This window comes from Muscardinus avellanarius, assembly GCF_963383645.1.
Source record: "Muscardinus avellanarius genome assembly, chromosome: 10".
Taxonomy (NCBI): Eukaryota; Metazoa; Chordata; class Mammalia; order Rodentia; family Gliridae; genus Muscardinus; species Muscardinus avellanarius.
Window position 1 is genome coordinate 110789078 of NC_137796.1, and position 13654 is coordinate 110802731.

General features: G+C 43.7%; 1 protein-coding gene across 1 annotated transcript; it reads right to left on the bottom strand.

The window, feature by feature from the left end:
* Nucleotides 1–9170: 9170 nt before the first annotated feature.
* OR2C1 (olfactory receptor family 2 subfamily C member 1) lies at nt 9171–10112 on the bottom strand (the record flags this gene model as incomplete). Its single annotated transcript, XM_080703309.1, has 1 exon — nt 9171–10112. One exon carries the CDS (start codon nt 10110–10112, stop codon nt 9171–9173), a length of 942 nt encoding a protein of 313 aa, XP_080559435.1.
* Nucleotides 10113–13654: the final 3542 nt, after the last annotated feature.

The following is a 13654-nucleotide window of genomic DNA, read 5'->3' on the forward strand; positions in this document are numbered from 1 at the left end:
TTTCATGCAATCCCATGTATTGATTCTCCTTTTAATTTGTTGTGCCTTTGGGGTCTTGTTGAGGAAATGTTTGTCTGTGCCTATGTGTTGTAGTGTTGGACCTATGCCCTCTTCAACCTTGGAGGTAAGATTTTTACCTGTCTGTCTCTGTTTGTCTTGTGTGTCTCCTGTTGCCGGCTGTGTTAATTTTTGTAATTTTTGGTTTTTATACTTTCAGTTTCTGTTATAGTGGTAAGCAGCTGCCTTCTGGTATTTGCAGTCATCTGTGCCAGTGGTGCTCGCTGGCGCAGAACTCCTTGTCCGATTGATTATGGGTTCAAGTCCCATATGCAAGGAGGGTTACGACAGACGTGTCCGTGATAACCGACTGCTACCCTGGGAGACGTCCCAGGAAGTCTGGGGACCTCCGAGGACGCTCGGAAACGTCCCATCTGGGTCTGAGGATCATGGGTTAGAGTCCCACTCTCAGCCATCTGGGTGCCAAGCAATTGTGGGTTCGAGTCCCGCATGAAGGGTGTCATCTGGGGCCACTTGCCAGAGGTGGCCAATTGTGTCTGGTCTTAGGAGTTTCTCGGAAAAGAGGAGGGGCTCCATTTTGTGTGCCAATTATGTTTCTTTGGCTGGTTTTTGAGAGTCTCTTGGTAAGAGGTGAGGCATCATTCAGAGTTTGTTTAAGGGCCAGTTGTGTCTCTTTGTCTAGTTTGTTAGGGTGTTGTTCTTTGTGTTTCTTATCAGGATGCGTGTACCAGCTGGATTGTGAATAGTTCCTTTTTAAGAAAAGGGTGATTAATAGTTTTTTTTTTTTTTTTTTTTTTTTTGGTGGTACTGGGGTTCCTGGAAGCCCTTCTACCTCCAGGCTACACTCCCAGACCTATTTTTACATTTTCATTTTGGAAACAGGGTCTCCTAAAGCCAGCGCGCACGGCTGGCTTCAAACCTGCGCGATCCTCCTGTCTCTACCTCCCAAGCGCGGGGATTACAAGCGTGCACCACCACGCCCGGCAAGGGTGATTAATAGTTTGCTAGATATTTGTTGTAGCTTAAATTTAGTAAAATAGATTACAGTTTATTTTAGGGAAACAGCCGAGCCTGGGTGGGGTTGAGCAACGACATCTGTTAAAATTAAATAACAGTCCGCCAGGGGAGTGCAAATAAGGGGTGGTCGCCCAGCACTCCGGACTAGCCTACCTCTGCTAGAGAGGACAGGTGTTTACCTGAGACTCCGTGGGAGGCAAACGGCATCATGGCTAACAACCTGATGAAGTCCCCTCCTAAATCAGCACACATCTGACCCAAAACACTAGAAACTCCACCCCGGACTCCAGTTAAGGTATACGGACTTCTTGCCAGCTGCTTGGGTGGTTTTCCGTCCACCTGTGACCCTTAAGGATCGGGGGAAGTGGCCGGCAAGAAAAGGGGAACCTCGCTACCAGCTGCTCGGGTGGCCCTCCTACCACCTGTAACCCGTAAGGATTTGGGGAGCTTCCAACGGTAGGGAGCCTGGGTGGGGACTTGTACCACCCCCCCTTCGTTCCAGGCCAACTGGAGTCCACCACCATCTCCCTAGACTCATAACTCCCCCATCCAGCTCGGCTGAAAATAATAAAGGGTGTTAGTTACAAAGCTTTAGTGTTAAAAAGTTGGTGTGCATGTGGATTTGTTTGGTTTGTTTTCTCTTTTTTGTGTTTAATTTTGGCAATGGGGCAAGGAACCCTGGCTGTCCTTGGGGGAAAGTGAATATGATGTTCTGTGTTCTGTTTGTTTGAGGTGGCATGTTTTCTTGGTATGGTAAAAGTTTTATGATACTGTTTCGTCTTCTATGGTGCTTTTAGTGTTTTGCTTAAAGTGATAGTGTTGGAGTAGTTGCCCCATGATAATAGAATGTGATGTTTGTTATTAGTTGTATGGTGGTTGTGATATGCTGTTGAAGACAAAAAAAATGAGGTGTGGGTCGGAGAAAGCTTCTGGCCTCTGTTCTGCATCAGATTGCATAGAAAAAGATTTTTTAGTACTGTGCATTTATTTTGTGTGTTTAATTTGCCTTTTACTCAGATCTTGGACGGTGAGCTGGAGGGAGGCTGAGCAAACTGCCCTGGGGGCGGCCGCTGGAAGATTTCTTCCAGCCCCAGAGAGAAGTTGTCAGCATCCCACTCCTCACTCGTCCAATGAGAAAGGGGGAGGAAACTACATCTAGCAGGCCTGTGCCGTAATATTAGGTAATTAAGTTGTCTTGTCTCTCTTATCAGGCTGAAGTTTTTTGAAAAGGGATCCCCCCCTTCCCCCAAGAGAAAATGTTTAAAATCACAGTGACTAAACAGCACAGATGTAAACCTGATATAAAATCTAAAACCAAATATTAAGGATCCTAGTCATATGTAAATATAAAAAGGACCAGTCTGTGAGAATATAAAATAAATAAAAATAGAGAATATGTGCTATTGGAATTGCAATTCCCTTGTTTTTATTATATTTTATATTAAAATACTGGTACCAGTAATAGGGATATTTAAATGTTTTATTGTGAATTACTTATTATTGTTTTTTAAATGTATTTTAAATGATTTTAGCTAAAAAAAGGTTTTTTAAGATATAAAAGAGAGCTTTGAGAATTATACAAGTTGTTTATTTTGTCTTTTAGGTTATTTGCTTGCATGTTTTTATATATGTATAAGGTTTATAGACTCAATTTACTAAAACATGAGATGGAACTTTTGTAACAATGTAGGTTTTTATTCTTAGTCCCCCTTCCCATCCTGTTTGGCAAATAGTTTTTCTTTTCCCAATTATTATGACAGGAAAACCTGCCAATCATTTTTGCTCCTTGTTTTAGATTAATTATAAAAAATGTTGTATTTAGTTAACAAGATCAGTGAGGTTTAAAATAGCTTATCCTCGGCTGTTCTTAAACTTCAGAGACCATCCAAATTTTTTAATAATTGCAGAGTTAGCATAATTTACTAGGCACTTGGGCCTGGCAGCTGAACATTCCCGGAGCAGCTTCAGCAGCCTGGGATCCTCAGGGTCTTAGTGCCACCAGATTAGCCTCCAATTAGTTCTGCCCAATACAATAGAGCCGAGGGCCAGGTAAATTCTTGACCCTTACACTTAGTACATGCACTGCCCGGAAACAAGGAGGCACCACCTGGCTAAGGAATAAGTATGTCAGAACAAAAATCAGATATAATAAGTGTGCAGGTATAAAGTTTTGATGGTTAAAAAAAAGGCTTGTGAAAATAAAAAACATTTTGTATAAAATAAGTTTTATCCTAAGATTGTTCCAAATGAAAAAAAAAAAGACTAGGATAAAAAAAACAGGAAGGTTAAAAGCAAGTTGCAGGATGTTTGTGATATGTTTATTTGCATATGTGATGAAGATAGATTATTAAAAGAGGAGTAGGTTTCTAATAAGCCTACCACTTGTGTATTCCCAAAGAGAACATTGGGGAAAGATAATTCTTTAAAACTGGCTTCAAGGTTATTTATCAGAGAGCAGTTATGGAAATCAATTCGCTTTTCTTTCCTTGTCATGTTGCTTTGTGGCCCTGTCTGCTAACTATTTTGTGAGTGTTATCTCCTGCATCAGATGGTGTTACAGACAAAACCTGACAGACATCTATCAAAGCCCTTTGGACTGCCATAGAAGCATACTCACCCATCTGACTCCCTCACCACCCACCTGCATGCCTGTACCCTAAAGCCGGGCCCCCAACTTCATCCCTGTTCAGCTCGAAGCAGTTTATGACTGAGTCAGCGTCCTTATTCCTTTGCTAAGGGGTACAGGTATGTGGTAAAAATAAGAAAAATTTAATAAAAATTGGGCTCATGATTGTTAGCAACAATTATAAAAATCAAAATGTACTTTCTATGTTTACCTTTGTCCTGATAGGTGTCAGGAAGTGAATAGACAGAGAGGGAAAATGCACCAGTATTGGAAAGAGGCATCAAAATGTATTAATATGGCAGTATTGAAAATGTAGTCAGAGCCTAGGTGCTGTGGATACCAATACAAATAACACAGGGTACATGCCCACTTTGGAATTTGGAGCATGTACTGTCCACATGTGTCCTTAAAGAGTTTTGGGCCATTTTTTATCTGTCTGCTAAACATTGTTTATGAAAATTTCAAGATACAGAGATATATAGTTCTACAAGGTATAGAGGCTTTGGACTAAAATTCCTTTGTATAATTGATAATTAATATTGGATTAATACAGCTTGCTTTTTATAACAATTTATATGATAATTTTTCTAAGTACAGGTGTTTGTGTTTTAACACTTGGTGTTAACTAAACTAAGGGTTAGCTTTGGCTGACCAAGGTCAATGTTGATTATAACTACTCTAGCCTGATGGCTCAGAGACAAAGAAAAAGATTTTATTGTCTGGCCTACATATGAAGGCTTATTCTTGCTACTGGCTCAATCCCCAGCAGTTTTTTGTTCTTAAAGAAAAACTTTATTAAATGTTTACTAAATGAGTAAATCAAACAATAATAAGAAGATATCTTGGTTCATGTGGCTTAAATTGTTAAAAGTTTAAGGTTGTTACTAAAAGATTAACATACTTTGTTTTCTTCAGGCTGAGACAACTACCATCATATTGTCTTCCTGGTAATAAATATTTAAATCATAATGTCATAATGTCATTCTAAAAATTTGTTTTGTTAAGATAATGAGTTAATCCACTAGCTGGTTATTAAAAGAAATAAGTTAATAATCAAAAGTTAAAGGTTAAAGATATATGAGTTTTATATTTGTATGTAAACTAACCAATAAGATTATTGTCTTTTGATTCAGAGATTTAGCCTTAAGACCTGGGTTAAAAATCTGTTTATCCTGGTTAAGTAAATGTTTTATTATTGATAGTAACATATTTTCATTGTTAATGTTGTCATTTAAAAGATAGAGCTATCTGATTTTTATCAATACTGTTAGCTCACATAGACTCATAGTTACCAGTGTAGTCCAGTATAAAAATGGGTCAATGTGCAGAAAACCCTGATAAATATATGAATGAAATTTAAAATTTGGCTATTATGTTTGATCTAACAAAAATGAGATGCATATCCTACTGTGTTTCTGGGATGAAAGCTCCCATTGATAAATTTTTAAATTTGACCTCTGGAGTGTCTCAACAACAGAAATAGGGTAAACAAAGTTAAGCATCAGAATGGACAGATGCAGACACAGAGACAAGCCCATTTAACAGCCCTGCATTGGGTAATAAGTCTTTGCCCCCTCAGAGATACCAAAGGCTTCTTATACAGAGAGGGAAGGAGCTAAAGGCCTTAACCTGCCAGCATGGCAAAGGTGCCTGGATGTCGTGTTGAAGACTGGCCAAAGAGTCTGTCGGCACCTGGGGGGAAAAGCATGTTGTCCTCACTTCTGAAGGGAAGTTAGGTTGGATGTGCTCCTTGTGCCTACCCTCAAAGGCTGAGAACTAAGGATGCCCAAGGCTTGGCAAGGCCCCTCTGATCAGCCCTCTGACCAACTGGAGGAAGTCTGGGTAGCTCTTGAGGTAACAGGCAAAATATTGAATTTCTTTAGATACCGTGCTTAGTCCTCTGCTCGCTCTGTCTCTCCTAGAGTTTTATTCAGTAGAGACTTATTTTGTATCTGAGGTTGACAACACTCCAAGGCCAAAGAAATTTATGATATCTTAAGCTTATAAGATAATTTAGCCTAGATTTATATGCTAGCTGGTCTGATCCTGCTGATTTGCCTCTAACCCTAATATGAAGTGAGTGACCAAGAAAAACAGCCTCATGAGTAAAGAAACTCAGTAATCAGGTTATATTATTCAAGGTTGTTCAAAACATTGCTATTCTAGCCAGTTCTGATTGAAATATAAGCATCTAGAAGACTAACTCTTTGGGGTACAGGCTACTGTAAAACTTAGATTGGTGATGTTACAGCATATTGTTTGAACCCTTAAGATACAGAGCCTGACTGAGAAATGCCAGCCTTGTGTCCAGGTTCTTACAGGTTCTCCAAACAGTGTGAGAGCAAACCCACTACCTGGTGTGAGCCACGCAATGGGAGACAAGTGCAGATCAACCCAACACCCCAGTTGCACAGCCAGGTGACCTGGTCTGAGTAGCGCCCTGGCCACAGTGAAGATAAAAGAAAAACGCCACTGAATTCACCGCTCTCGAGTCAAGCAGCAACTGGAGCAGATAAGGAGGACATTTGAACCATAGACAGAACTGTTGATGGGATTGGACTTTGAAAGCACTTTTCCCACGTGCAAGAAGCACAGACCAAAGGAGTGGAACTTAGACGACATCTTACCAGCTCATTGAAGCTGCACCTCATTAGGAAGTCCTGTAATGGCAACAATGACCGCTTATCTACACCTTCTCCTACTAGGAGAAATGCTGTTTTTATGCTAACCATTCTGGGGTAGTTCAAAAATCTATGGCAAGATTTAAAAAGTGGCTAGAAGATAAATAGCGGGAACGAAACCTGCAAAAAGGATGGTTTAAAGGGTAGTTCAATAAGGTCTTCCTGGATGACCACATTAATATCTGCCCTTATGGGGCCACTTTTGTTATTGCTGCTTTTGCTTACCATAGGACCTTGTATAATAAATAGATTAATTGCCTTTGTTAAGGAACGAGTTAATGCCGTTCAGATTTTAATGCTACACCAGCAGTACCAAAGAGTTAAACCCGAAGTCCTTAAGTATGTAGACTCAGAGACTTAGTTCTATGATTAGAACTATCTCCTAAAAGGAGTGGGGAATGAAAGGCCCCATTTAGAAGAAAAATCACAAGCCCTAGCAGCCAGCTAATAGTTAAAACAGCCAGCTAATAGTTAAAAAGAAAAGTATATATTACTGCAGCTTGCAGCTTAAGAAGCATAGCGTAAGAATGAGAAATATGCAATAAGCCCACCCTGTTCCAGGAACGTACCTAGCATCTTATCTATACTGACCGGGTCAGCGCGCCCTGTGCCGGGGACCTGCTGACTACACCTGGTATCTTATCTAACACTTGACTACAGAATGTACTTTTTCAAATGATTCTGTAATATTTTGTAAACGCATGTAACTTGGCCCAAACCCCCCTAACTGGTGGTCTTTTCCCTATAAATATCCACACTTTCAGTTGCTCGGGGCCGAACTCCTATACGAGTCGGCCCCAGTGCACTGGCTCCTTAATAAATCTTTACCTTTTGCTCATTGCATCAAGGAATATAAAGTCTCTCGTGTGTTCTTGCCATCGCTTATCCCGAGGCTGATTGAGGGTCTCCCCTCAGCGGGGGTCTTACACTGGCCACAATGAAGCGTGCCACAACTGCAGTGTCTGGGAGGCTGAGACAGGGGGATCATCACCCTCAGCACGCAGCAAGACCCTGTTTCACATTAAAAAATAAAAAGGGGGTGGGGTGTAGCTTGGGGGAAGAATGGCCCTGGGTTCAAGCCCTAGTACCAAAATAACAAACAAACAAGTGAAGATCGGTAAAACTTGTTAATTCAATTGGTTAAGCAGTTATTAAGCATCTATCTATCTACCATGTATGAGGGCCATGTTCAGGTACTGTGGAAACAGAAAGCTGAGGACCTTCTTGAAATTAGTTCCAAACCCACTGATTTCCTTTTTTTTTTTTTTTTTTTTTTTTTTTTGGTGGTACTGGGGTTCCTGGAAGCCCTCCTACCTCTGGGCTACACTCCCACAGGCTACACTCCCACACCTATTTTTTTAACTTTTTTATGTGGAAACAGGGTCTCTTAAGCCAGCCCGGCTGGCTTCGAACCTGCGCGATCCTCCTGTCTCTGCCTCCCAAGCGCGGGGATCACAAGCGTGCGCCACCACGCCCGGCACTGACTTCCTTTTCTCTAGTGATGTAGTCACCAAGCAACTCTCTCATTTCAACCGGCTTCTCTGGGGAGTTGAAATGTCAACACTGGTGGCAGGCGGGCATTCTTTGGCAGTTCTAGCCATGGGGAGAATCATTTTGGCATTTTGATTCCAGTACAGAAGTACCTCAAGTCACTGTGCTCTGGACCAGTTGCCGAGTTCCAGCAACACAGGGATGAAGGCCTAGGCCTTGAGGCGGAGGACGTGCTTTGTGGACATGCTTTGTGGCTGGAGGTCTTTCTGGGGCTCTTAAACTTGCTTAGAGAATCTTAGAGCATTTCATAATCTACTGACCAGACTGCCATATCCAAATGCGGTGGCAAACCTGAGGGCTAAGACTTTTAGGTGAGATTTTTAAAATAAAACCAAATCAAGGCATCTTCTTTGGCTAGAAACGAAAGGCAAATGGCCTTTTCAATTGCCTACCTTTTCTCATTAAATACTGGTTTAGGCAGGAGGGAAATTTGGATGTAGACCTATGAGAGAGGGTAACAGAGATGACAGAGTTGTATGTGGGTGGGAAGCATGGATAGATAGACTGAAGTACTGAGAAGAACAAAGAGAAGTGGTCAAAGATGATGCTGGAGAGGTGCAAAGAGGAACTGTTGGGTATTCATATGAAATTAATAATATATGGCTTGATTTCATGAAGCTACAGTAATGTATAAATAACTGCAGTCAGGCATGGTGGTGCACACCTGTAATCCCAATACTTGGGAGACTGAGAGAGGAAGACCATAGGTTTGAGGACAGCCTCATCAAGTAGTGAGAGCCTCATCAGCCTAGAGAGACCTTGTTTCCAAATTAAAATAAAATAGGGCTAGGGTTGTAGCTCAGAGGTAGAATACCCCTGGGTTCAATCTCTAGTACACACACACAAACACACACACACACACACACACACACACACACACACACAGAGAGAGAGAGAGAGAGAGAGAGAGAGAGAGAGAAGAAATTGCTAGCAGAATTGCATTCTTTGGAAAAGTACAAAGTACAAATTCTGTAGAAATATAAGGCATAATAAATAACACGGGACAACAGAGACAGAGACAGTGAGATAGGTCTGTATTAGTTCAACAGGCTCTTCAGAGCCTTGGACAACGCACTTCTGTCCTATTAGTGGTAGTTCACAGTGGATTTCTGGTAAATAAGTATAAAAGGTATCAAATAACACTAACCGGGCACCCACAGTTCAGGGCTGTCAGGAACACGGCTTGGTTTTACTGGGCTTAGTATTCCTCATTTCATCTGGCCAGAGGGAAAAATGAGAAATGTTGCGCAGAGATGGCGAGGCGCAGTCCTCCCCTCTCAGCCGACCTCTCGCCCCTTCCTCAGCAGCCGTCTCAGAGCCCCCTTCACCTCCTTGTTCCTCAGAGTGTAGATGAGAGGATTCACCATGGGCGTGACCACCGAGTAGAAGAGGGAGATGAACTTGCCCTGGTCCTGGTTGCTGCTCTTAGCTGGAAGCAGATACCCATAGATGGCGGAGCCGTAGAAGAGGAACACCACCAGCAGGTGGGAGAGGCACGTGTTGAAGGCTTTGCGCCGGCCCTCGGCCGAGCGGATCCTCAGCACCGCCTGGGCAATGAAGCAGTAGGAGACGAGGATGATGCTCAGGGGCACGGCGGTGAAGAAGGTGCAGACCCCGTTGAGCACGGCCTCGTTGAGCCGGGTGTCTCCACAGGCCAGTTTGATCATGGCGGGCACCTCACACAGGAAGTTGTCTACCCTCCTGTGCCCACAAAATGGGAGCTGCAGTGTGAATGTCGACTGGATCAAAGAGTTGCCCAAGCCACCCAACCAGCTAACAGCAGCCAGCAGCCAGCAGAGCCGGGGATTCATGATGGTGGAGTAGCGCAGGGGCCGGCAAACGGCCACATAGCGGTCGAATGCCATCACCACCAGCAGGATGCACTCGGTAGCCCCCAGCCAGAGGAAGACGTAGAGCTGGGTCACACAGCCGCCATAGCTGATGGTCTTGTCTGGTCCCCATAAATTGATGAGCATTTGGGGGACTGAGCTGGTGGTAAAGGCAAGGTCCAGGGAGGAGAGGTTGCTGAGGAAGAAGTACATGGGGGTGTGGAGCCGGGCATCAAGGCGGGAAAGAAGGATGATGGTGGAGTTCCCAATGAGGGTCAGTAAGTACGAGAAGAGGATGACTATGAAAAAGACCAACTCCAGCTGGGGATGATCGGATATACCCATCAGAATGAAGCCTCCCGAGGAGCTGTTGCTGCCCCCTTCCATCATCACCGGCTGCCTTCAGTTGTGTGGAAGAATGTCCCAGAAAACTGCTGGGAGAAAATCAAGGGGGAAAGAAGCTACATCGGAAAGGTCTAAGAGTTTTCCTGGCTCCCCAGTTAAATACCAGTCCAACTTCTACGATTGCAAACCTTCGTTGTAGTCCCCAATGAAATGCTCAGGAGGCAGAACAAGGTCAGGGCTCTTCAGCCAGGTGTGGTGGCACAGGCTTAAAATCCCAGTACTTGGGAGGCTGAGACAGGAGGATTATAGGTTTGAGGACACTCTCAGTAAGTAGTGAGACTTTCATCAACCTAGTGAGACCCTGTTTCCAAATAAAAATACAATAGGCTGGGGATGTAGCTCAGAGGACGAACACCCCTGGGTTCAATACCCAGTGCCACGCGAGGGGGGCAGCTGATGAGGGTGTCACTCGTAGGTAGAACGCCTCTGGGTTCAATCCTCAGTATAAAAAAAACATTAGGGCTCTTCAGTTCAAAATAATTGTTACAAGACGGAGATAAACACAGTGGCCCCTGCATGTAATTCCAGTACTTGGGAGGCTGAAACAGGAGGCTCGCAGGTTCACAGTCAGCCTCAGCAACTTAGCAAGGCCCTCCACAACTTGGTGAGACCCTGTTTCAAAAAAAAAAAAAATAGGGCGAGGGGTGTAGCTCAGAGGTAGATTCCCCTGGGTTCAATCCCCAGTACAAAAACAAAAACAACAAAAACAAACACAGGACAGAGGGAATTGACTGTTAGAATTAGATATGGAAATTTCACAATACAGATTTCCCAATCAAGTTTTTATATGTTCAAGGAAGGAGGAAGTACACACTGCACTTGCTAACACTCCCCAGAAGTTTCTGGTACATTTCCTTTTCTCTCTCTGATATCCCTCCTCTCAGGAGAAAAGATGAAGTTGGAGGAAGAACATGATGAATCTATGAAATCAAGAGAATGGGAACACGGCAGAGACTTATTCACCAAATACAGAAGTAGGAATATATGAGTTAAGAGGAGGTAAATGTAGCACAAACCAGACTTTACAGAAGCCAAAGCAAGTTTAGGTGAAACCAGCTAAAAATATAAACAAAACAGGACATATCCAAAGAGGAGTTAAATCAGCTCATACATAGCCTTAATTGCTATGGGAAACTAAAATTTTTTCAAGAGGAGATTGCTGGTTTTTTGAAGTATATGACTAGTAGGCCTACCTAAAAACCAAGGAATAATTCATTCTCTGTTTGTGTGTGTGTGTGTGTGTGTGTGTGTGTGTGTGTGTGTGTGTGTGTTACTGGGGATGGAACCCAGGGGCCTTCTACCTCCAGGCTACATTTCCAGACCTATTTTATATTTTAATTTGGAAATGGGGTCTCACTAAGGTGCTGAGAGCCTCAATAAGTAGCTGAGGCTGGCTTTGAACTCATGCGATCCTCCTGTCTCAGCACCACGACGCCCAGCCTAATTCTCTTTTTTTTGGCACTGGAGACTGAATCCTGGGGCATTCTACCTGTGAGTTACATGCCTAACCACCTCCCCCCACAACTTAAGAAGTTTTAAAAAGGGCCTTGCTAAGTTGCTGAGGGTCTTGTTAACTGAGGCTGTATCAAACTTGTGATCCTCTTGTATCAGCCTCCCAAGAACTGGGGTTACAGGCATGTGCCACCATGCCCAGCTTGGAACAATATTTTATGTCTCATAAACAAGCTCTTGCTAATAATGGACCATTACAACCATCTCCTTTCATTGGGCAGAATATAGGCTTTTCTGATTATTATAAACCAAGATCCTTCTTCTTCTTTTTATTAACAAGTGAAGGAATTTTTTTTTTTTTTTTTTTTTTTGGTGGTGCTGGGGTTCCTGGAAGCCCTTCTACCTCCGGGCTACACTCCCAGACCTACTTTTACATTTTTATTTAGAAACAGGGTCTCCTAAGCCAGCGCGTGCGGCTGGCTTCGAACCTGCGCGATCCTCCTGTCTCCGCCTCCCAAGCGCGGGGATTACAAGCATGCGCCACCACACCCGGCAAGTGAAGGAATTTAAGAAGAAAATATTATCCATCATCTGGATGCCGACAGAGGAGGGATGCTGCTCCCTTCTCCAGACTGGCCTGCACCACAGGAGCCCAGACACTGGCCCAACGACAAGAGATATGGCTTGCCGAGGGGTGCAGGTGCACTCAGCAGCTTCTGCTGCACCGGGCAGGGTCACCTGGCCTCACCTCTTGGCCAAAGACCCCAGGAACTGTCCTTCCCATCAACATTTACAAAAAACATTGAATGTCCTGATGTTAGAAGTCACCCAGGAGTTGAGAAATTTTTCTTTAATATTTATTTTCTTTTTGTGGTACTGGGAATTGAGCCCAAAAGCATTCTACCTCCAAACTGTACCTCCACCCCTATTTTTTTTATTCTTTTTTGTTTTTTGTTTTTCGTTTTTTTAGATACTAGGGATGAAACCCAGGGGCATTGTACCTCTGAGCTACACCCCCAGCCCTATTATTTTTAAGTCTTTTTTATTTTTTTGAAACAGGGTCTCACTGAGTTGCAGAGCCTCACTAAGTAGCTGAGGCTGTCTGCGAACCAAGATCCTCCGGTCTCAGCCTCCTGAATGCTGGAATTACAAGCGTGCGCCACCATGACTGGTTTCCTTTTTTTATTTTGAGACAGGGTCTCGTTAAGTTGTGGAGGGCCTTACCTATAGGTGAGGCTGGCCTTGAACCTGTGAATGCTCCTGTCTCAGCCTCCCAAGCCCCAGGATTACCATCATGTGCCACCACGCCCAGCAGGAGCTCATCTTGCTGAAGTTCCTCCTGATGCCTCAGCCCCTTGAATCTTCAGGGAAGAGACAGGTGCTGCTCCCCATCCTCCCTGAGTTGCTCTCTGTGAGTGGTCTGTCCTCTGCGGCTGCTCACTGCCAGAGTTCCTTTCAAGTCCCTGCTCTGTGCCTACCAAGCAGTTTTGTTTTGTTTTATTTTGTGGTACTGGGGATTGAACCCAGAGGCATTCTACCTCCAAGCTACACTCCAAGCTCGATTTTATTTCTTACTTGGAAACAGGATCTCACTAGAGTTCTGAGAGCCTTGCTATGTTTCCGAGGCTGTCTTTGAACCTGCGATCCTCCTGTCTCAGCCTCTCAAGTACTGGAATTACGAGTGTGCACTACATGCTCGGCTACCAACCCATTTTTAGTCCAGAAAGAAGCCAAGGTGGAAAAGGAAAAGCTATTGCCAGGGTGGAGAACCTGCAAGGTGGGTTGAGAAAATACTAGACCACCTGGATTCCCAGCCTGAGCTTGGCAAGTCCTCAAGCAGACACAAATGTAACTTGGAGTTTTTCTTCCTTTAAGGTTCTTGGTTCTCTTCTAATCTGGGACTGTTAAATTAACCCAGAAGCACTGGGTTTTTAGGAAGAGCTTTGAACTCTCGATCCTTAGAATGATATGCCATGTATAGTTCAATTTAGGCATGGAAGCACCCAGTGGAAGATTGCCTGGAGACAGAAGGACTTTTAGGAATCGCTCACATGATGAGTCCTTGCCTCTGCCTG